The 23,917-nt window shown below is 52.6% G+C and overlaps 2 protein-coding genes across 2 annotated transcripts in view; one reads left to right on the plus strand and one right to left on the minus strand.

Moving 5' to 3' along the window:
• AKR1A1 (aldo-keto reductase family 1 member A1) overlaps window positions 1-23,917 on the minus strand; it is a 455,840-nt gene that overhangs the window by 263,688 nt on the left and 168,235 nt on the right. The gene's annotated exons all lie outside the window — the stretch shown is intronic.
• ZSWIM5 (zinc finger SWIM-type containing 5) overlaps window positions 1-23,917 on the plus strand; it is a 99,379-nt gene that overhangs the window by 66,660 nt on the left and 8,802 nt on the right. The window contains exons 2-7 of the mRNA XM_061344945.1: window positions 2,275-2,631; window positions 11,199-11,347; window positions 12,012-12,162; window positions 17,687-17,866; window positions 20,436-20,612; window positions 22,941-23,087. Of these exons, the coding sequence (XP_061200929.1) occupies window positions 2,275-2,631; window positions 11,199-11,347; window positions 12,012-12,162; window positions 17,687-17,866; window positions 20,436-20,612; window positions 22,941-23,087 (1,161 nt within the window). The remainder of the gene's footprint in view (window positions 1-2,274; window positions 2,632-11,198; window positions 11,348-12,011; window positions 12,163-17,686; window positions 17,867-20,435; window positions 20,613-22,940; window positions 23,088-23,917) is intronic.

The raw sequence follows: 23,917 nt of genomic DNA on the forward strand, positions 1-23,917 counted from the left end.
GCCAGGTGAACTTGGCAGCTGCTGACACGCTGAATGGTCCTGTTTGATGTGCGGGCACTGGCTGTGAGTTGTGAGGCCAGGCTCTCACAGCACATGGGGGAGCAGAGATTATAGGGTGCCTTGAGAGCAGATGGGAAGTATCTGGACAAATCTCTTGAGGGGCTGGATTCAGAGTTAGACCTGTCTGAAACAGGTTGTTTGGTTAAGTGAGCTCCTCCAGCCATACACCAGTTAGCCCCAAGTGGGTTCTGGCCCATGATCCTGCTAAAGTAAGCGGTTCAAGGCAGTGTTTATAGCTAGTAATTTGTTTTAAGGAGTTTTATATATATGTGCGTATGTGCCTATGGGTGTACGTATGCATATATACATACATTCTTGCGCAGGAATGTGGTTTCCAATCCTTTTAACTTGCTCAGAAAGTAAACTGGGGAGAAGCTGGCAGTGAGTCGGAGCCGCCTGCCAAGCATTGCAGACCAGAGAAGTGGTAGAACATAAACACTTTGGAGTTTATCCTCAGGATTTATATAGTTTGGCTGCTGGGGCATGGACTCGTGTGGAAGGGGGGTGCTTGTCAGCCCCTGGCTATGCTGCTCCCGCAGCGCTGAGCCCAGTGTCTCCATAGCTGCACTTCCACTCCCAGCAGCGTGCGAGCGAGAGGGTAGCGCAGAGTTGTCCATCCCTTCCCTCCTGCTCCACCGTCCATATGGGGTAGGTTTCGGATGATGGCAGCAGGACAGGTCTGCTTTCCCCCTCCCCTGCACTAAAGTAAAAGCAGACCTCCTTGATGCTTAATCAGATTTGAATGTGGTTTTTGGCGTGGCTTTAAAGAGACTGGCAGTGAATAGCTGGTTTTGATGCCATTTATTAAAAACCTCTGGTAAAATTTGTCTCGGAAAGCCTTTGTGAGAGCTGGCAAACGCACAAGGGTTTGATGCAGTTAATGTATTTTAATCTTCACACCCCCCCCCCCCTTCTTTTCTTTTGCTAATTGTAGGGCTCTCAGCTGTCTGACGCCTTCTCCAGGGGGGACGGCAGGCTCTGCAGGGACTTCTGCGTAAACATGGGCTTAATAAGGTTGCAGTGGCAGGGAAAAGTGAGCATCCTCTTTGGGGAGGAGGGCTGGGATGGGCAGAGTGGAGTGCCGGGGCGTGGGTACCACGCCAGGTTCCACCATGGGGGCATAAGGTGGCCTTGGCCATGTTAATTAACCTCCTGGTGTAGCCTTGTTCTCCTCTGAGGAACAAGACAGGTGGATGGGGGAAGCAAAAATGCCCCTTTTCTATGTAGCTGGGCAAGTGCAAAGTGTTGGTGTTGGACCTTCTCCACAGCTGGCTCCTGGGAAGGGCTCCCCAGGCTTTCAGATTGAGGGTAATGGACATCCAGTCTTTTCTCATTGGCCTTATCCCTCGCTTATTTGATGCATTCACCTTCCTTGGATCCAGAGGTCCTTACTAGCCCGTTTCATGCTTCTAACCCATATTTGGGATGTGTTGGGACATCCTGTGGCTTGTGCCCAAAGGTGCTACACCCCCTCATGGCGCAGTGGGTGCTGTCAGCAGCACCATACGTTTGTGTAAGCGACTTGGGCTGTCCCTGCAGCCCAAAGCATGGATCACACCAACAAGCAGCTGGCTTCCTGGCAGCAGTATTTCAGGAAAAGCTCCCATGGGAGCAGCAAATATTGTGGAGCTCAAGGAACAAACACAGCCCGTATTTTGGGCTGCACATTGCTCCTGTTCCTGCTGCATGGAAGAGCTCAAGAGCTGTGGCCATGCCCTGGAGTGCTCTACCTGGTTGAGGGACCGAAGTTGGAGTTGGGTTGCATTTAATTTGTGGGGGTTTTTGTTTGCCTCTTCAAAGAAAAGAAAACCTGGCCTTTTTGCGCCAGCCCTCACTCACGTGAGTTGCAAATTGAGTGAGAGGGAGGCGTGGATGAAGATGAATCCCAGGAGAGAAACAGTCTGAGAGACTCTTAAACAAATGGGAACTGAGCAGCTTTGCTCTTCCCCTTGGGGTTTGGCTGTTAAATAAACTCACCGAGGAGTCTGGCTGCATCTGTGTGTTGGTGCAGAAGTGTGTTCATACGCGGGCTGGGCGTTGCTGGGTGTAAGCCACCGGGATGGCTTAGATGTGTATGTGCTGGGTGGTGTGCTCCTTGACACAGCGATGCATGAGCAGGCTTGGATGGCCTTGATCTCCTGCCAGAGTTTGCATAGGTGGTCATGCTCAGAGGGAAGCTAACGTCCCTTTCCCTCTTCTCCTTTCCCTCTCTAGGCTTCCACCTCAGTGGGACGGTAACGGAGCCAGCGACTGCAACAGAACCAGAGGTGACCTACAAGGTGGCCATCAGCTTCGACCGCTGCAAAATCACCTCAGTGACATGTGGCTGCGGGAACAAGGACATTTTTTACTGTGCCCATGTCGTGGCGCTTTCACTGTACAGGATCCGCAAGCCGGACCAGGTCAAACTCCGTCTTCCCATCTCAGAGACCCTTTTCCAGATGAACAGGGACCAGCTCCAGAAGTTTGTTCAGTATTTGATCACGGCACATCACACCGAGGTGCTGCCCACTGCCCAGAAGTTGGCTGATGAGATCCTGTCGTCCAACTCAGAGATCAACCAAGTGCATGGTAATTCCTCCCTCATCCTTGGGTGGCTCAGCACTGATTCGCTCTGTGTTTGGGGCTGGGGTGATGGTTTAACACTAACAGTGGTGACCTTTGTTTTGCCATGTTTGTCTGTTGCTGCACAGAGGTGGCAGTGTCAAACTGATGTTAATGTATGGGTGCTGCAGCCACATTGGTGTTGACCACGCATCTCCATTCTGCCTCTGTTCTTCTTTGTGTTTATCTGTCAAACACTGGCTTCAACAGGCAAGAAAAGGCAGTCCAGACAGGCTGGCGGTGCACAAGACAGCTCAGAATAGGATGGAGAAGCCAAGGGTGGAGGAAGGAGGCACATTTAGTCCCCAGCACAGAAGGACATGGTGCTGGAGGTGCAGTGGGGATGTGGCTCCTCCAGTGCACAGGGACACGTCAGCCCAGCCCTGCACATGTCTAAATCAGATGCGGCTGAGCTGGTGGTAGATAAAGCTTTAATCTCCATGGGCATTAATTTGTCCATAATAAATGAGTGCCACTGTCCTGACCTGCTGTACAAAGGTGGCAGAGATGTGTGCTGGGGCTTTGTGGTTGAAAGACTTCTTCCCCTGGGAAGCACTGGCTGGCGGATGGTGCCCATCCCAGCCCTGCTCCAGTTGCCCAATGGCCCAGGAGGTGTCCCAGGCTCCCTGGGGCTCCCTTCATCAGCTCAAACCGGGCACCCTGGCTGTGTCTTTCAAGGAGCCCAGGAGCTGAGGTTGCCCGGGGTCTGCAACAATGAGCCGCTCCCCGCTGCGCCTGTCCCACCAGCTGTGGAGCGGAGATAATAAACACTTATCTGCCAAGGCAGGGCGTTGTGAGGATTAACACATGCCTCTTAAGTGCTCTGAAGATGAAAAGTCCCATATGCAGCCTAAAATAGGGTCTGAACTGGTTGAATCCACATGTAGAGGTGAGGCCAGGGGTCCACCTCCACCACAGGGGTGATGGCAGCTCTGATCGTCGGTATTTTCCCCTCCCTCTATCTGGTCATTCTTGCTCCTACCTTGTGAGAGGCTTTTGTCTCCCCCGCTGGCCCACATCTGCTGCGTGTGTGGTTGTGCTCTAAATTACTGGCTTTTGGGGGCGGTTCCTCGTTTTTTGTCATTAAAAAGGAATGAGGAGTTGTGGTACTGCGAGAATCTGGTGAGGTCTGTTCCCTCCCTGAGCTGATCCACTGAAGCTGAGGTTGGGCAAGATCCCTTCTTGGCCATTGTTTGAGGCTGTTTTCTCCTAAGCAGATTGAGGAAAAGCCTTTAAGGCTCTGAATATTTATTGCTCTGGAGTCAGCAAAAGGCTGGCGAGTGACTCTTACAAAGATACAGATGTTGGCTCTGGTTCAATATCTGCCTCTTGTTTTTACAAGTGGCTTTAAAAAACACACCAAAATTCTCTGTCCCATCACACTCGTGCAGATTCGCACACTCCAGTGTGTGATTTTGAGCCGACAGAGATGCTGTTGACTTACCCAGCAGAAGGTAGCACCTATCCCACATCCACGTGGCTGCCTGGCTGCGGGCACAAGTGAGTAAATGCCCCTGCAAGCAGGGCAACAGCCTCGTCTCATCCTAGGGGAGGATCCAGGTCAGCCTTAGGCTGATGAAATGATCTTAAGATGATCTTAAGGTGATCTAAGAATCATAGATGTTGCACCCTGGGAAAAGGAAGGCTTAAAAGCCCTTCACATTCAGGTTCAGAGCGATGTTGTCCAGGACTTTGGCTCTCAATCTGGAAGAGTGGTTAAAGCATTACCCTCCTTGTCCTGCCAATGAAGTACAGCTGCAGTGCAGGTACATCACAGAGCTACTTGAGCAATGATCTCAGGGTGAGGAGTAAGCCCCAAGTGTGTGGGGCTGCATATAAGAGAGCAGTTTTGGGGTTCCTGCTGAAAGGGATCCAGATTTTTCCCCCATGTTGCCCTTCCCAGTTGTGGTTCCTGCAGGATTGCTGATCCTGGGATTTGGGATTCTTCAAGGTACACTTTGCATAGAGCCTTATGGACTTATGTGTGCATTTCTTGTCTGTGTCTAGTTCAGACCCTTGGGGTCACACCTTTGTTCACCTTGGGGTTAAAGTCAAAGTGGATTTTGGCTGCCCAACCTCTGCAGCCCAAACAGTAACCCAGTGTGTGCATTGGACACCTGAGGTTATTACCCCTTGCAGCAAGAACAGCCCCTCCAGAAATCCTTTAATTCCCCCCCCATTTCTTATGAAGAGAGGTCTGTTGAGCTTCAGATCAGCATCAGGTCCTCCCCACCTGCCTTTAGCCATCCAAAGAGCTGCTCCTTCCCCGTCGATGGTGAGCACGTGCGACAAAGGAGCTGATTCTGCACCTTGGGAGTGCTCCAGGCTGGCTGGGGAATGCCCCTTGTGCAAGGAGATTGTCTGGTTGTATAGAATAAGGCTTTTCAGGGCTGCTCCTTCTCCCCCTGCAGAGCCTGAACGGCAAAGAAAATCACAGGCCATTGTCTGGCACGCTCGTCTCGGGGCGTCAGAGCTTTGTTCCTTGCAGGAGTCTGTAGCCGCGGGCTGCGCGCCGCATGCCGATCTTCCCGGCTGCCTTCCTAGAAGGAAATGCAAACTATCCAGTAATGATGGAGCCCTGGAGCGCAGCCAAGGCGCTCGCGTGTTCTCGAAGGATTCAATCCGAGCGCAGCGCTCTAGGTGTGCCTGCCGCTCTGCTCCCCACTTGACCTCTGCCTGCTTAAGTGGGTCACATTTCTGCTCTCGCAGCCGGCTGCAAAGGGCAGCGTGCTCGCAGCGAGAGCGTCTCACGTGTCTGACACCTCCGCGTCTGAAGTGGCAGCTGGGGTGAGGACACCAGGGTGGGTTTCAGTGCTGCTGCGTCCCCTCCCCGAGTGTGTCCCTGCTTGGGGACTAAGCCAGTGGCACGACTGTGCGGCACGGGGCAAAGCTGTCATTGCACCCCTGAATGTGACTCGTGGCTGCCTGGCCTTTCTTGCTGGTGTCCTGCAGCTAGAGAGCTTGGATCCAGCAGCCAGGCCTGCAATGGAGTGAGGAGCATCCCTTGGTAGCCACCGTGGTACCCTGCTCCTTCCACTCTTCCAAGAGCATCAGCTCAGGGTTCACATTGGTTTGCCCTTGGGACAACCTGGCCATGGGGAAATGCAGGCTGAGAAAGTGGCTTGGGCCACTGGCCATGGTGGGATGTGCTGGGGTAAGTGCAGCTTTGCCACTGGAGCAGTTCTGTGCTCTGCTGCCATTAAACATGGGAAGAGTGTCTCTGAGATGCAAACAAGGAGCAGAGTGGTTGCTTTGGTGCAGTAAAGTATTGCAGAGAGGGCCAGGAAGTATTGGAGAAGGCAAGAGCTGGAATGGGAATTGTAGGCAGAGAGGGGAATTTGGGGGCCAAAAGCAAGCAGTGTGGACAAGGGGGAGCTCAGAAGCACCGATGAGTCCTGATAGCAACGCTGGGTTTGCTGCTCTCACTACGTGTATCCAACACCTGTAAGCAACGAGTGCTCAGGGTCCAAGCCATCCAGCAGACTTGGGAGGTTGCATTCACCTCCGTTTGTGTTGTGGCACAGCTTGTAGGGAACGATTTGAGTTTATTTTAAGAGGAAGACAGGATCAGTGTGGGACGTGCAGCAGAAAGCTGCTCTCAGAAACATCCTTTGAGCCTGTGATTGGGATGTGTTGGGACTTTGGAGACAAATGTTAGATTATTCCTGAGGGCAGAAGCCGTCTGTGGCCAAGGAAGGAGAGGAGGCTGATGGAAACCACTGCAGGGCCAGACACAGCGGTCATTAAAATCTTTAATCAGAAGCTTAAAGACAGGAGCTCTGATGGGCCCAGAAGATATGGGGCTTAGAGGTATCCTTTGTTTATCTTCATTGAATTCTGTCCCTTCCTTCCATGGGTAAGGAACAGGAGGATTTGGCAGCCCTGGTGTTTGCAGCTTGGTAACTCGCTCTGCTTGAGCAGCATGGCAGGGAGAGCTGCTGCCCTCAGCCCAGGAGATGTGGTCGGGGCACTCTGTCTGCCCCACGGAAATGCCAGGGGGTCACACAGTGTCTGTGACACTCAGCTGATGCTATCAAAAGGCTTGGGATACTCTACTCAGGCAGAAGTGGGAAGAGCCACAAAACCTCTGCTGTTTGCAGTGCAAGAGCAGCTCCCTCCGAGGCCAAGCCAGTGGAGAGTCAGTGTGAATCACCAAGGGGCCTCTGTGGTCCTGCAGGACCTTCCTCTGAGCTTCCTTGGAGGAGAGGACTCTTGGTGGGAATGGCTGCTCAGGATTTGTTACAGGAAAACCACATCTGCTTATGCAAAAGCCTTAAGGAGCCCTCTGCTTCCTCTTTTCACTTTTATCCCACATGTATTCTTGACCACCTTAAGCCCTTCCTTCAGGTCCTGGACTAATACTGTCCTTCACTTGTTGGTCCATCTTGCTCTTATGCACAGCAAGTTGGCTGTGTGGAAAGTCCCCGCCTGCTTACCCTGTCACACTGTGCCAGGGCTGCTGTTTGAGGAGTCCTCAGGCAGTCTTTAACTTTGAGATCATCCCACAACAGCATCTGGAGGGCAGCACCAGTAAATCTGTTTGAAGCTCTGCCTGCCCACTGGGGATGAGGAGAAGGTCAGGTCTCCAGGGGATTCTTGTTCCTGGTTGCTGAGCTGATGTGAATGTAAGGGAAAATAACACACCTGAGTGCTGGAAGTAAAGTCTCAGTTGGCAGCTCTTCCCCCTTGTCTTGCAGAGCTACTGGGGTTACTGAATTACCCCAGAGCATACGTGTGATGCTTGACAAGTTGGCTTCCAGCTTGACAAGCCGGACCTAACCCTGGTATCAGCTGGACCAGAGAACTCCTGGCCACCATGGGAGCTGGTCTGGCTTCATTTGCCCCATGGCCGTGAGATGGGTGTGAATCTTCAGGCCGCCCTGGAGGCTCCATCCAACCTGCCTCCCCTTGAAAACGAACCAGGAGCCTTGGCGGAGCTTGACTCCTGGCTGCGCTGCTATTTTTAATCCCTTGTTGTTAGAGTTCATTTCCTTTCTGGTGCCTGGTTATTTTCTCTCTGAGGTTTTCTGCTGTTTGTTTATTTGCTCATGTCCTTCCCACCCCCTGCCCGGAGCTGTTCCTTCATGTCTGTTTTCTCTCTGGATGCCAGAGAGGCAGCCGGGAGGCATTCAGCAACACCACCGCGTGCAGTCATGAGATGGCCCTTGTGAACTGCTACCACGACGGCCACTCCTGCTCCGGGCTCGGTGGCTCAACCAGCTGGCAGAACCCTCTCCGACACCAGCAACCGTAGGACCAGCATGGCCAGATACTGAGCAACCAGTGTGTACTGGGCACAGTCAGCTGGGATGACCGTGAGGGAGATGCCAAGGTAGCCACCTGCATCCCTGGATTGCTTTTACCATCAGCTCCAGGCACTAGATAATTACTGTTTTTCCTTTGTGTCACCATCCCAGTGAGATGCTCTAGGAGTGCTTCCCATGCTGCCTGGCTGATGTATGTCCCCCCTTCTTGGTTTTGGGATATTGCATTCAGGATGTGCCAATGCTTTGGCATGACCCATGAGGTCCCACCACCTCCTCAGCCCTGGAAACCTGCTGCTTTCCAGTCCAGGAGCACATTTTGCTTCCTTCATGGTGGGCAGCTAATTTCTAAGCAAAGCACTGAATTTTCCATGCCTGGCTTCGTTCTGCTTTCTAATTTGTAGGTTTTTCCAGTCCTTATTTCTCAGTCTGGAGAAGTCTGGCTTGGCTGTCAAACAGTTAAATCCCGAGCCCACAGCGAGGGGGAGGCCTGCTTGGAGTGTGATGGATTGCATTTTTATCTCTGTTTCTGCAGCCAGTGTAAACGGGCTGGTGAAACACTCTTTCCACTCAAGATGTGCAATGGTGTTTCCTTAAATCTGAATCCGGCAGGACCAAGATCCAACACATCTGAAACAGGGCTCTTTGGAGCAGGAATGCTGCTATATGAGAAATGTGTTACGCAGGCACTGGGCTGTTTTACATGCCGTTCCCTGCTCCTTTGGAGCCGAGACATGGAATCACTCATCGGCTGCGTCACGGCATGCTGCTGCCGAAGCCCCCACGGTGTGAACGTTGGCAAGGGGAAGTGGACAAATCCTGCCATTAATATTTAAACCCAGCACAAATCCCGTTGTTTGCTCTTAAATGTTTATCCAGCTCCCCAGCGTAATTGGGCAGCCCGTTATCTGCTGGGTTGCGTTGCACATGTGGGAATCTGCTATTACAACCCTCTCCCTGAATCTTTTATAGGAGAGCAGAACGCATTTACAAGCAAATTTAGGTTTTATTTGGAGGCGTGTTGCTAATTTGGCTGCGGCCCGAACCCCAACGTGCGAAGTGCTCAATGTGTTGCGTGGGATGAGGAGGTTTTATTTAGCTGCATGCTTCTTTCCTCCCTGCTTGGGCTTTCCATCACTCACGCTATGTGTGAGCGGCGAGCGCCGAGGGTAGCCCTGGGAACCCCAGAGAAGCGCAGCCACATTTTGCATCCTGCTAACTCCGACGCCTTTGTGTGTCGCATAGGCCTCCACGAGGGACCAAGGGTGAGCTGAGCTTCAGTGGGATGTGTCACCCCAGGCATCCACACCCTCCTGGTCCTTATACATGCAGGCAGGTGACCCTATAGAGGCAGCAGAGATGGTTTGGCTGGTCTGGATAGCTGCAGCTGGGAATGGCGGGCAGGATGGTGGGGAGGAGGATATTAAGAGTGTGATCGTCTGGGGTACCTCAGTGATGCTGGATAAGCAGTCGTGGTAGACAGATTACTCATTGGTTCCTGATAGGGGATAATCACTGGCTTGTCTGCTCTTTATCTGTGAGATAAGGATGGGGTTGGAGGAGGGAAGGAAAAAGGCACAGAAAAGCTGAGATGACCAGGATGGACTATCCCTGATGTTGTGCTCCCTCGTGGCTTATCGAAGCCACCAGCGCCAGGGGAGCAGGATCAGGGCACGTGTGGGGCTGTAAGGTGAAAGCCCTTGTGCTCATCCAGGGGCTGTGATTTCCTTTCTGCTGCCTCAGCTCCCATCCCAATTATGTGGTTGTGTTGCCTATAAATTATTCTGCAGAGGGAGGAGCAGCATCCTGTCCCTTCAGCATGGTGCAGGCTGCACCTAGAGCTTGTGGAACCGCTCTTGGGCAGCGACTGTTAGCAGAAATTAGAGGAGTTTTGTAAAGGACATCATATACAAATAGCTGTATCTTAGCAGGTCAGGAGCATTCTCAGCCTTTGCCAGAGGAGCAAAACCCCTCGGGTTGATGTCCTCTCACAAGCTGAGACAAGACAGTTGCCCTGCTGAGCAGGCATCCTGAAGCTTGATTTCTGTGAATTGCATTTGAGCTCCTGGTTGCAGGGAGCTGGGGTGTGCGCAGCATCCAGAGCTTTCTCCAGATGAAAGCAATGTCTGCTCCCAAACCAGATCCTGATTGAATGGGGAAGACATCATTAAGGTTTAATTGGGAATGTGTCAGCTACAGCATCCCTTGGCTGGCTGTGCAGCACCTTGCTTTTCCTGTGCTGACCCCCTTCCTCTCTCGAGAAGGAGATGAGAGAAGCAAACCAAAGTGGAGCGGAGCATCCTCCAGCCATATCAGTCCCTCCTTGGCACTGTTTTTCCCTGAGGAGTTTCTGCAGAGCAGGACTCAAAAGCAGGCAGCCAAAAAGCTGAGCTTCTGTTCCCTTTTGCACTCCTGGCTGCTACTGGATCTGTGCTGCTGCCTGCCCCGTGAGCCTGAGAAGCTGGGGCAATGCTGGGAAGTAGGGCAGAGCTCGGGAGGGGGAATGGGAACTGAAAGGGGCATGGCGAGGGGAGGTGGATTCAAGCTGTTGTTTAAAGCACTTGTGGGGTTTCCTCTGCTGGCTTTTTTTGTTCTCTGGAAGATGAAATGCAGGCTGTGTGTGAACACAAGTGTGTGTCTGCCAAAGGCCCTGCTCTGGTTGCAGTTTGCTCTTTGAAGGATTATTGATCCTTTGCTCTTTCCAGCAGAGGGTCTCTCCCAGACAGGTACACTGATGCACAGGGATGTGTCCCCTGTCCTGAAGCAAATGGGGGGCAGGACGAAGTGTTTAACCCAGAGCTCTGGAACCCCAGTGCACTGATGCCTTTGTTAGATTGTTCCTAACATGTGGAAGGGCTTGCAGGAATTGGAGCTTTACTGATGCTTAAACAAACCAGTGATGTGAAGCAGGAGGAGATGCACCGTGGGCAATCCCTGGAGTCAGGGAGCACTCTGGGCACTGCAGCTGCATTGCCTGCACCCCTGGGGCTTTGACCTGCGCTAGCTCAGCCTCACTTCACGTGGAGTGCAGAGGGAGAGGGGCTGGCATTAGCCCTGTGGTCAGGATCCTTCCTGATGGCTGAGCAGTGGAAGGAGAGCATAATGCTTCCAGCTGGGGCTCACTGCCTGGGAACCTGGTTGGTTTTCCCACACCTCAGCTGATAAAATAGAGATGGGTCTGTATATAATAGAGGTAGGTCCACTTCTTACTGGTGGGACTGCTGCTATAAACACATTTGTCTCTTTTCTCCTCCCTTCCCATGCCCCCAGGCGCTCCTGACCCCACTGCTGGGGCCAGCATTGACGACGAGAACTGCTGGCACTTGGACGAGGAACAAGTCCGAGAGCAGGTGAAGCTGTTCCTATCTCAGGGAGGGTACTACGGCTCGGGGAAGCAGCTCAACTCCATGTTTGCCAAGGTGAGGAGGAGCCCGCTGCTCTCTCCCCTCTCCGCTCGGCGTGTCACGTAGCCGGCAGCTCGCCGGCTGCCCTGGCAGGGTGCCCGTCACAGCTGGGAATCTCTGCTCCAGTGCCTTCTCGCCTGGTCACGGAGCAGGCGGTTGTAATCCAGGCTCTGGGTCAGGCCTGGGTTCTCTCACCCACTCTCCTGGCAGGTCCTTTCCTCCCTCACCGTGGGCTTGCCGTGATCCCTGTGCGAGGAAGGGCTTTTCCCCATCTCGCCATCAGTATGGTGGAGGGAAGGCCAACCCTGCAGAGCAAAGTGAGACCACGCAGAGGTGGCACCAGCCTGCGGGCTCTTCCCTTTCTTTGCAGGAGGGCCTTGTTTTCATTTTCTTGATTGCTCGGTCCTCTTCACAGCCTACGCTGTGGCTGCTGCACAGCTGAATTCCAACCAGGCACGTCACAGCCATTGCATGAGTGTTATAATGTATGACTATACCTGGAACTGGATGATCTTAAGGTCCTTTCCAACCAAAACCATTCTGTGATATACATATATCTATATATTGACATTCTGGACCCCCATTCTGAGGGAACCGTGGGTTGCCAGCTACAATGTCTTAAACACCTCTGAGAGATCATGGTTTGTCTCACAAAGGACCTTCACTCTGTCCTTTCCAGGTCCGGGAGATGCTGCGCATGAGGGACTCCAACGGGGCCAGGATGCTGACCTTGATAACGGAGCAGTTCATGGCTGATCCTCGGCTCTCCCTCTGGAGGCAGCAGGGAACAGGCATAACGGAGAAGTGCCGGCAGCTCTGGGATGAACTGGGTAAGGGTCATCACCTTGCAGAGAGCAGCAGCAGGGTTGCCTGGGCTGCTGGGCCAGCAGGCATCATCCCAGACCCTTGAGGCTCCTTTTTGGGGGGCAGAGGCCCTGAGAGATGGCAGGAGCTAACTGTGTCCCCTGCTGGGGAAATACCTGTGGGACAGCTGGATCAGGCTCAAGCTACATGGTTCAACACCTTCAACCAGCCCCTCTCCTGCAGAGGGGTCAAGGATCATCATCCGTGTGTAAAACATGGCTGATCCCATACTTGCAGCAGCCTGGTGCTTGGGGTGCTGCTCTGAAGCTTTGGCAAGGGAGGACACAGGTGCTGGTGAGCTCCAAAGGCTGGATGTAGCCTGGACATGGAAGTGCTATTCCTGGAGGAGGAAAGGCAGGATCTCAATGCTCATCCAGTCTAACAGATTTCTGCCTGCTTTGGTGCACGTTTCCAGGGTAAGGGGGTAGGATGGCCAGCGCAGGGCCTGGCTTGAAGGGAAATGCAGTTCTGGGTAGTTCTAGCTAAGCACCTTAGACACCAGCTCAGGTGGCTGACACTGTAATATCATTAGAATGAAACATTTAGATGATGTGGGCTCAGGGAGCTTGGTTGTGTGGTGGAGTTAACCCAGCAGTTCTGCTAACTTGGGATAACACATCTTGTTATGGTTATGACTTGTGCCATAGTGGATTTGAGCTTCTGTGCTGCCTGCTGGTAGGAGGTGCTGTGGGTTGGTACCAAAGGGATGTTGTAAAGCTGGAAGAAGTACGAAGGTGGTCCAGGGTCTTGAGCAGCTGAAACTGCAGCTGGGATCCCAGATCCTCCTACCAAGTGCCCAATGAAGGCAGACATAGCTGTGAGACTGGAGAGCCTAGCCAAACAATGCAGCCAAGGGCCAGGCAAGGGTGGGATGTCTTGCTTCTGGATGGAAACAACCATACCAGCTCTGGAGAGCTCATCTGTGCTTGTTTGCCAAGAAGATATTTCCAGGATTTTGGGACGCTGCAGCTAGATGTTTGGATATGCGAGAATCCTGAAGACATGGCCAAATCCACCAAGCCAGACTTTTCCCCATGGAAGAAAGCAGACACACTGGTGAACTGTGGATGGATGGGTGTCAGGGCAGGCCTGGACACAGGAGAGAATTTGCCCAGATTATCTGGTCAGGTTTCAAACCCACCCTCCAAGCTGAGAGCCCTCTCTCCCCGCACACAGGAGGCAGGAGTGGCTGGGTTTCAGTCTCAACCATGCAGGGACCACGTTGATGTGCGTGGTTTTGGTTGACAGAGTGGGAGGAGGTGACAGCACATCCCCGTCAGCAGATGGCAAGGTGGCCAAGGAACGTCAGGGCTCTACCAAGGCTGGATCAGTGTGACAGCAGGTGAAGCATGGTGCCAGCCAATGCACGTCAGAGCAAGCGGCTCGCCTGGCATAGGAAAGGCATGCAGGAGGGTCTGGGCATCTCTGTGCTGAAGAGAAGCCCCTGCAGAGGACACGGTGATGGCTCAAGAAGTGGCTCCAGGGCAGGATGTGCACTCAAAAGTAGGGATTGTTCCCTCCATTATGCAGAAGCCTTTTGGATTTAGCCTTGGGCAGCATTTGCTACAGGTGCAGATCATCCCTCTGAATCATAGTTTGGGTTGGAAGGGACCTTCAAAGCTCCTCTAGTCCAACCCCCTGCAATGAGCAGGAGCAGCTTCAAGTAGATCAGGTTGCTCAGAACCACATCCAGCCTGTCCTTGAATGCCTCCAGGGATGGGGCACCCACCACCTCTCTGGGCAGCCGGTGCCAGTGTTTTAACACCCTCATTGTAAAGAATTTCTTTCTCACATCCAGCCTGAATCTGCTCTTCTAGTTTAAAACCATCACTCTCATTGTATCGCAACAGGCTCTGCTAAGAAGTCTCTCCCCATCTTTCTTATAGGCCCCCTCTAAGAAAGGCTGCAATAAGCTCTCCCTGCAGTCCTCTTTTCTCTAGGCTGAACAACCCCAATTCTCTCAGCCTTTCCTCATAGGAGAGATGCTCCATTCCTCGGATCATTGTCATGGCCTCCTCTGCACCCTCTCCAACAGATCCATGTCTTTCCCATACTGAGGACTCCAGAGCTGGATGCAGTACTCCAGGTGGGGTCTCACCAGAGCAGAGCAGAGGGGCAGAATCACCTCCCTTGACTTGCTGGAGGCACAGAGGGACCAGACCTGCAGCAAGTCGGGATGTGCACCAGTAATGGCCATTAGCAATGCAGGGAGATGTCCCAAGCCATCACTGGATGGGTAACAGTAGCTGGGGCACGTGGGGCAGTGAAGGCATGTTGTCCAACCGCCTGTGGGCTGCAGATGCCAAAGCTGCCCGGCGTTGCTGCTGCTGCTGCCAAGGGGAGGGATTAGGGGCCTGTTGCTAGCTGCTGCGGGAAGCCCCGGCACAGCCCGTGTTCCCCTGCCACGTGGAAGACAAAAACGGGCCTCACAGAAATGATTTTGGGCACGTGTTTAATAATTAATCATCGATTTTAGCAACGGCTGCATCACAGACTTGCGTGGGATTGGAGGAAGATCAGCCCTAAAGAAGATTGTGGGTTTATGCTGGGGAAAATATGAAGGATTTTGCAGGATTTCAGAGTTTTAAAAGGGTGAGGGGGGGAGGGAAATAAAAAGGAATTAAATCAATAAAAATGGCATCGTTTGCTTGTGCTTGTGCTGCCAACTGAGCATCTACTGCCCCGTCTGCTGGGGAGCCAAAGGAAAGACCTGCTGGATGGAGAGCTCTGCGGCGTGGGAGCATTTGCCCTGGCGCATTAGTACTTACGATTAAAGCCTAATTACAGAAAATAGACGAAAAACCAGCTGAAGTGCAGCCTGACCTTAATCTGCCCGCAGACGGGTTTATTTATCTCGGCCACTTGTTTACAGTGGGGAATTTCAGCAGATTAAGCCGGGGAGCGACCCTGTGGGAAACAGGAGAGCTTCTTTGATGGTTTGGAAACTCAGGAGCGGGATCGGGAGCGCCTGGCCTTTCCGGGGCTGGCAACCGGGACCGCTGGGCTGGGAAGGCTCTGACCTGGCCCCCCCCTCCTTGTCCCTACACCCAGCCCCGTCGTCAAAAAGCATTTTTGTTTAGAGGCTTAGCTTAATCGTGATCTGCCGCTTTGTTCCGTGCTTAACCTCCTGCCATCGGAAAGTTCAGATGAAGGTTTCTGCAGCATGTGAACAGACACAGCCTGACCCAGCCTGGCTCGGGACAGGAGTCACTTGTGCTGTCAGCTGATGTCACTTGACCATAGGGCTCAGAAAACCCCTCTTTTCCATCTCCCAGATAACAACTGTGGCCGAGACAGATGCGAATCAATCCCGCCTCCTTGCCCACCTCCCTGCCACAGCTTCCCATCAGCAGGAGAGCCCAGGGGCACAGCGTTCTGACAGGCAAGGGATGCCTCAGAGGGCTCCCAAAAATAGGCTGCAAAGTCATGAGGCTTCCGAGGATCATACCTTAGCCGAGCTGTGGGAGCCAACAATCCAGCGGGAGCATCCGATTCCTGCGGGTGGCAGTTTCGTGCCCTCAGGGTGGCAGTGAGCAGGCATCCACAGCCTTAAGGAAGACTCATTTTCTGGTGCTATGACCTAATTTAGTCAAAGATGCTGTGTCCATGCAGCCTGCAGGAGCCTGGAGTGTGACATAGACCTGTACTGGGAAGAATGGACCCTGAAAGCCTCTAAAGAGATGGGCCTTCTCTTGTGCATGCGTCTGTCACTGATACTGCAGCTCAGAAGTCTCATTCCTCCTTGTTCATCAGAAAGGAGTGGGGTTTCAGTGGGGTTTCCTGGAAGCAGCAGAGCTGAGATGTGGATGGAGCTGGACCATGCAAGGGCTGCTTTGTGTATTTGCTGATCTTCAGTGCCTGTGGTTGCTTTTCGCATTCCTGGGTGCAATGCTGCTGCTACCATCTGTGTTGTGCCACCGTGATGTCTCTTCTGCCAAGCCAAGCCATCCCAAGGAGCTGGAGCACAGCCTCTAAGTCTTATTAATGATTTGAACCAGATATCCACAAGTCGCAACCATCAGAGGACCCAGGAGATGGTCCCCAAAGCACCACCAAAGCTCAACTGTGTAACCCAGAGGAAGCTGGATGAGGACATCACTGCTCAGCCTGGGTCTGCCTGTGTCAGAGCTGCAGCCTCTCTTGGAGCTGTTTGGCTCAACTCATGGCTGTGCAGCTGGGAGCTGCCTCACAAAACAGTGAGCGAGGGAGGTGGTTTGGGCACGTGGAAGGATCCCATCGCCAGCAGCAGAGCCATATCGGGTCATGTTGTCCTGCTGCTGGCTGTCATTTTGGGATGGGAACATTGGCTCTGGGAGTGATGGAGAGGTGGGGGAGAGCAGCTGGCTGGGTGGGGAGGAGGAAGATGCTCCAGGTCTCTGCTGGGCCTATGGAGGTGAAGCAGGAGAGGGCATTTCTGTGGCAGGCTTGGCTGTCCTGTGTGTGTGGCAGGCTCCAGTGTGGGCAGAGAGAGGAGCAGCACAGGCTGCTCAGCCCAGGGGGATCCCTGGGGCCATTGTGCAGCTATCCCACCCCACAGGGCAGGCACAAGGGAGGGGATATGCTGTATGCTGGCAGCCTTGCAGGGAGGTCTGGGCAGAAACACCATTAGCTAAAGGGCAGTTCCTGATTTTGTACTTATTTAGGTTGTCGCAGCCCTTTTCAGAGCAGTGGGTGACCCGGGAGAGTCAGCAAGGCTCAGCTCGCAGCACCAGCGTCAGCCCTGTCTTGTGAAAGGATGAGTTGGATCTTGATGACGACAGATGACCTTGGGGCTGGGTTTGCCTGTCATGCAGCAGACAGCATCATCAGGCCTGTGAGGTCTCATGACAGGGGTGTCAGCATGGGTGTCCTGCTGATGGGCACCTCCGCTTGCGAGATTGAAGGGCTCACGCCTCGGAGGGTTCTTGCCTGCATGACATCAAGCCAAGTTCCAGGTTCCTCTGCAGGCTCTGGGGGTTATTTGGGATTAAAAAAAGAAAAAGGAAAGGAAGAAAAAAAAAAAGAAAGGGAAGAAAATACACCAAATCTCCTTTTTAAATAGTTGAATGCAAATGGCCTGAAGAACAATGGCAGATGAAATAGCATTCGGAGCGGGCTCTAAAGCACTTGGAACGTGGGTAGGATCAAAATCAGGTTAGTCTTTGGAGATAGAGACTCTGCAGCTTGCCAGAGTGTTTTTAAGCATGCTTTGATGTGTAGTTCAAACACTAGATTTGTCCTGGCAGACAGAAGCACTCACAAATTCATACACAGCCGCTCTCTCCTTCCCTCCTCCCCACTGTCCCCCATCTCAGGAGATTATAATTTAGCTTCATTACGGAGGAGTTTTACTGTATTTAAGAGCTGTGTAAATCCCCCTCCTGGGTCCGTGCATTGTGCTGAAATGAGTTTACGAACACCAACAAAACCTTGCGGGCTCTCGGGGCAGCAGAAGAGCTTTGCCCCGTGGGTTCCGTGGTGGCACCTCCTTGATTCCTTGGCTTTGTGTAGGGGCCCTGTGGGTGTGCGTGGTGTTAAACCCGCACTGCAAGCTGGAAGAGAAGTCCTGCTGGCTCCGGCAGCTGCGCAAGTGGGGCGAGATGGATGTGTGTCCCCTGGAAGATGGCAATTACGGTAACGAGCTTCCCAACATCACCAACGCGCTCACGCAGAGCTCTGGGCACAGCCAAGGTGAGTCCGGGCTGGGAGTGGAAGTGCAAGCAGGGGTTAGGTCTGGGTCACAGCTCACCCCAAAGTCAAGAGACCTCAGTTCACTTGGGGTGATGTGTGCGGGAGTCATGGGGATGAAAAACGTTTCTTGGAAATGTTTGGGTCTTTGCTGCAACTTGGTGAAGTTGCCTCTATTTTGAGCATCAAACTAGAGGCCATTTTAAAGCAATTTGACTCTGGGGGAGTTTAGACCCCTATGGTCTGGTTTGGGTATGCAGTTCTACAGAAAACCTGCGCTGCTTATAGAATCATAGAATAGTTAGGGTTGGAAAGGACCTTAAGATCCTCCAGTTCCAACCCCCCTGCCATGGGCAGGGACACCTCGCTCTAAACCATATCACCCAAGACCTCATCCAACCTGGCCTTGAACACCACCAGGGATGGAGCATTCACAACCTCCCTGGACAACCCATTCCAGTGCCTCACCACCCTAACAGGAAAGAATTTCCTCCTTACATCCAATCTAAATCTGCTTGAGTTAGAGGGGAGCTGAGCTTGGAAGCCCTGGCTGTAATGTGGGAGTGAAGAGTTGGAGATGATGCACAGCCCCTTCCTCAGCCCTTGAGCCTTGCTTATGGGCTGTGATTCAGGTGGTAGATAAGCTGTTAGCCAGGAATGTTAAATGCAGTTCATGTGCAGAGCTCAAACGAAGCAATGGAGTTATGGGGTTGTTCCTTCATGCCAAAATATTTCCTCAACCTCTGACAAAGCATTTGATCCCTTTAAATTTAACCACTTGTCCACTTTACACGACAGGAAGAGAGGAAATTAATTGAAAATGACTGCTCTTACCGTACCTCCGTCTGCTGTGCTGGAATTACTCCCTGGTGTGTTATGTGTGGCAACAGTGGGAACAGGAGAGGATGGCAGCCATGCCATGAAGGAAACTTCACTCTCCTGGGTGGGATTACCCCCTACAGCAGGGGTTCAGGGAGGTGGCCATCCTGCCAACCCCCCCCAGCCACAGCCAGGACCGCATGTCCCTGTGTGCCTCCCTGTGCGCATCCTTTGGGAACAGCTTAAATTAAACCTGGCCTTGCTCCATGTCCTGGGACTCCCCCCTGGTGTTCCCAGCTCCACCAAGGATTCGCTGTGGCATTTGGGGCAGGTTGCTGGGACTGAGCAGGTCACTTTATTTAGACAAGCAGGGAGTTTCCAAGCCATGGGCCGAGGACATCCCTGTGTCCCTACGCTCTTGTGTCTCCAAGCAAGAGACTGAGAGCAGGATGGATCCTGGAGGTGTTCCGGGGTTAATGTTTGTGTGTATGCAAATACTGCTGCAGATTGCTGCCAACCTCTTTTATTGCTGAAGGAGAACAGCTGATTCCTGAAATCCTTCCTGGTAAAGGGAGCAGGCTTGGTTCTCTACATAGCAGCACCTGGTTGATTTCTCTCCACCTTGGGATGCCTGCAGCATTCAGCCTAATTGCTTGTTGCCATCGTTTCCTTAGTGTGTTTATCCAGCTTCCCTGGATCAGCTTTGAGCAGTGCCTTTTGTTTTTCACTCTTGAATGCTTTTAACTTGGCCTGTCTTAGGTTTCAGGACCTAACATTCATCATTGCACCTCCTTTAGGGCTTCCAGTTTTGCAGCCTGCTGGCTGTGTTTGGCTTTCATGATCTGATGTGGCTGGAGCAATAGCAGGATTGCCCCAGACAGGCCTTTTCCTCCTGACAGACCACTTGTCTGATCTGTCTGGACAGTGTGAAATGCTTGTCCAGCATTTGATAGCTTCAAAAACATCAGTGAAGTTACAGAGCAGCTCTGCAGAGGAGCAGACATCTGCTGCAGAGCAGCAGTGGGCTTTCAGACGATACCTCCTCCCTTCCCGCCCTCTCACACAGCCCGCAGAGGTTGCTAGAAGGTGATGGTTCCCCCCATTGCCAGGAGACAGATGAGACACACTCATGTAGTTCCCTTCATGGCTTCATGGAATCCCAGACTGGTTTGGGTTGGAAGGGACCTTAAAGCTCATCCAGTTCCAACCCCCTGCCATAGGCAGGGACGCCTTCCACTAGACCAGGTTGCCTAAAGCCCCATCAAACCTGATCTGGGTCTCCGTGGTTCAGTGAAGCTGGGAGACTGTGCTGGAGCAGAAGAGTGATGCAAGGCAGTAACGCTGAGGAAGCCCAGTCCTGACTCTTGGCACTGAGTGTCACAGGGGTGGGAAGGCACTACCCCATTTCAGGGTGTCAGCCTCATATGTGGCTGGGGATTATCATTGGAAAGCAAACAGATGGGCAGTCCTGCCTCTTTTCGCACCTCTCTGATCTAGGCAGCTATTCTAGCAAGTTACTTTGCAGTGCTGTCTAAGGAGACAGCAGTCTCCATCAGATGGGATGGGCAGCAGAGATATCTAAAGGCAATCTGTCGGAGCGCAGGAGCCAGAGCCCCTGTGCTCAGCTCGGAGTGTCTGGGGTGGGAGCCGGAGGGGCTTTGTTCTCATTGTAAAGACACTTGGGGGTCATGTCTGGAGGAAGGAACAGGCTGCCCCTGCCCCACCGAGGCACTGATTGCTTTTCTCTTTGCAGACTCGTTGGCCAGGCCCAGACGAACCGTGTTCACGCGGGCGATTGAGGGCTGCGACCTACACTGGCAGGACAGCCACTTACAGCGCATCATCAGCAGCGACTTCTACGTGTCCCCCTCCTACCAGCGGGAGGGCGAGAGCCTACTCTTCAACTCCCAGGGGCAGCCCCTGTGGCTGGGTGAGCATCCAAACCTTGCATGGCCTGGATGGGTAGATGATAGTGGAGAAGAGCCACCCAAAGCACCAAAAAAGCTTTGGTACCCTGGCTCTTTGCAAGCTTCTGCATCCTAGATTGAAATGACATCCCTAGCCCTTAGCCTGAGTATAGGGCAAGCAGAAGAACTGGATGCTTTCCCACACCCCAGCCACAGTCCTCACAGCAAGTCCCACATCTTTACAGTCTGGGTTCCCCTTGGGCAGCTTGGACCAGGTTCATCGTGTTCTCTTTCATCCTCCCAATATTAGCTGTCCCCATGCAAGCTCTCACTGTTTCCAGTGCAGCAGGACTGAACAATTAAGTCCTTGAAAGTTGTCTGGAGGGCACAGCTGTATCCTCTGGATTTTTTCTTCCCTGCTCTCATTCTCTCTTTAGTTTCCCCTCAAAGACAATTAGCAGAGAGTACAATTAAGCCTTGTATGAGTTTAAGGCACCCTGGACCAGTTAAGCCCAGTACCCTCCTGTGTTGTAGACCTTTAGTCCATGTACCTCAAGCCACACAACTTCTCTACTGCAAAGTCATGACCCTGGGTAGATCTGCAGACCCTCAACAGCTACATGGCTGGGATGAGAACAAGTGAGATGAAGGGCTTGTGAGTGCTTGGTGTAGCTGTCAGCCCTCAGACTGACCCCACAATGGGAAATGCAGGCCCCCAGACCTCTATAAGGTTGGATGCCTCATCCCTACAGCCCAAGAGGTGAATATATGGACATGGGGCTACTCAGAACCCATCCCTGCACTGTCATCTGCTCCAGCACCCAGGGTCTGCCATCACCCAGCCAAAAGGGGAGCAAGTATTTAAAGTCATCCAGAGATGTGGTTTCTGCAGCAGCTGGCTCTAAGTTGCTGGTAAAGCCAGGAGATAAGTTACAAAGGACACATGTGAAGGCTGCTGGTAGCACCACTGCTAGCTTAGCTGGAGCAGAAGACACTTAGCTCTGGGAAGAGTTTTATGTAGCTGCGGGCAGCAGGTTTCCTCCCTGCACAGCCATAGGTAGCAGTGGTAGGTTAGTGCTTCCATGGACTCCATCTAGCAGGGATGTGGAGGCCCCAGCTGCCCTGTCCCTAGCATAATCTGGGTTCTGGTGAGCCCTTTGGCCCAGTTGGTTGGTGCGTGTTATTTTTCTGATGTATTTGCTGGGATTTTGGGATTTTAGGCTCTGGCTTTCTTGGCACCCCTTCAGGGACTCGGTGCTGGGAGAGGAGTGTGATTCGTCAGCAGCTTCAGTGATGAATTCAGTGAGAAGCTGAATATTCCATCCGTTTAGCAAATGAATAGAGGGAGCAACAAGAAGCTCTTTTACAGATGTGTCTGCTCTGAAACCTCTTCCTCGTGTATTTCTTGCGGGTGACCTTTGGGATGTGGAAACCCCATTTGTGGGGGTGGTTGTCTGCATTTCCAGAGCTTTCTGAGTTCTTCCAGGAATAGAAATCATCCCTTTACCATAATTTTAGATCTTCATGTTTGCCTTCCCCCGCTCCCTAACCCCCACCCTTGCTAGGACGTTTTGCAGGAAAATGGGATTTTCACTGCTTGTTATGCAGCATGTCATGTCATCTGCTCCTGCTAATTTCTCACTCAGTCATAATCCTCCTCACAGTTGCTTGAGATTTCAGGTGAGCAGCGAGCAGCAGGAGCAGATGAATTCCTAAGCAATTTGAGCCTTTGGGGGGGGTTCATGCCACTGTTCCTAATAATAAAACACCAGGTAGGAGGGCTGCAGAAGAGACGGGGTGTCTGCAGAGCGTGCCCCATGGAGGTGTTAAGGAAGCAGTTCAAAACATCACCTCCAATCTGCCAGTGCCCCCCAGTGCAGGGCTGGATGCACAGCCATCACCTGTGCCGTGAGAGCTGGGATGCCAGGAAGTGTTTGGGTGCACAGCAGTGAGAGAAATCACCATAAGCCATGTGGATTTTAGGAGAAACGAGCGGCAGGGTTGTCACAACCTCAGTTCAGAGCCATCATATTGCAGCAATAGTGTGTTGGAAAGGCTTCCATTAGATAAGGTTTGTGGAGGTGGGGATTTAGGCACTGACGTAGCTGCTGTGGGTTGAACATGGTAGGAGTCCTGTTAGTATTCCTGGTAGGTATCCCTGCCAGGAGGAAGGAGAAAGGGATGAATACAAGTCAAGGAGCAGGAGTGTAGCAGGGGCTTGGGGAAGATCAGAAGAAGAAAATGCCCTGAAGCCTGATGCTGTCAGGTTTTCACCCCTGATCAGTACCATTCTATGAATTTCTGTGCTCCCGTGGCTCAGCCATGCCCCTGTGTTTGTCCTTGCCTTGCAGAACACGTCCCAACCGCCTGCGCTCGGGTGGATGCCCTGCGCTCCCATGGCTACCCCAGAGAAGCTCTCCGACTAACTGTTGCCATAATCAACACCCTGCGACTGCAGCAGCAAAGGCAGCTGGAGATATATAAGCACCAGAAGAAAGGTATGAGTGGAGCTCTGGGAGATGTGTCTCACAAGGTCTGGCTGGAGCGTCTCAGCTGGTTGAAAATGTCTTCTCCACCTCAGAGAGAAGTGCTGCCCCATCCAGAGCAGCAGAGGTTGAGGTTGGGCACTGCTGTATGGCATTACTCACACCCTAGAAAGGCAAACTGATGTATCTGGTTGCTTGAGCCAAACACGTTGGTACCCACATGCTAGGGACAGAGGGGCCCATGTGCTGTCTTCAGGCTGCTGGAGCAGGGATGTTCATATTCCCACTGTCCCTGTGACTTGTTCGCTATAGCGATTGCACAGGCAAGTGATGCCTGCATTAAAGAGGAGTTGGTTGCCTGCAGAGCTGCAGTAACTGGCTGGGTATGCTGCCTCCACCTTGCATTTGCTGAATAAATTGTTCCAGGAGGCAAGCCCAGTGTTTCTCCTATTGCAATTGCAGTTGGCAGGGAGCTGGGGTCAGTTACTGCAGTGGTGCTGGTGATCAGTGACTCCTGAACCTTGCCAGCTTGAGATCATCAAAGGATGGAGCCTTTGAGACTCACTGGGAGTCTTTGTCATCTCCAGAGAGACTTCTGCTTGTGTTTCCAAAGCACTCAGGATACCATTGTGAAAGAGTCCATAAGTCTGACTTTATAAACTCCATCTTGGGTCTCTGCAGTCCCTTATGTCCTCCTGGAACAGAGAACAAGCCATTGCACCTTAAGGGGCCTTAGGAGCATGTTTTATTGTTGGGTGCCTGCTCTTTCTGATGTCTGGCAGTGTGCATGTTGGCTGCTTCTTGCCTTTGTGAACTACCATGCCAGAGTTGGCCCTGGAGGT

Source organism: Neopsephotus bourkii, unplaced genomic scaffold (genome assembly GCF_033783945.1).
Source record: "Neopsephotus bourkii isolate Nb327-2 ecotype Australia unplaced genomic scaffold, CSIRO-AGI_Nbou_v1 NB_234, whole genome shotgun sequence".
NCBI classification, from domain to species: Eukaryota; Metazoa; Chordata; class Aves; order Psittaciformes; family Psittacidae; genus Neopsephotus; species Neopsephotus bourkii.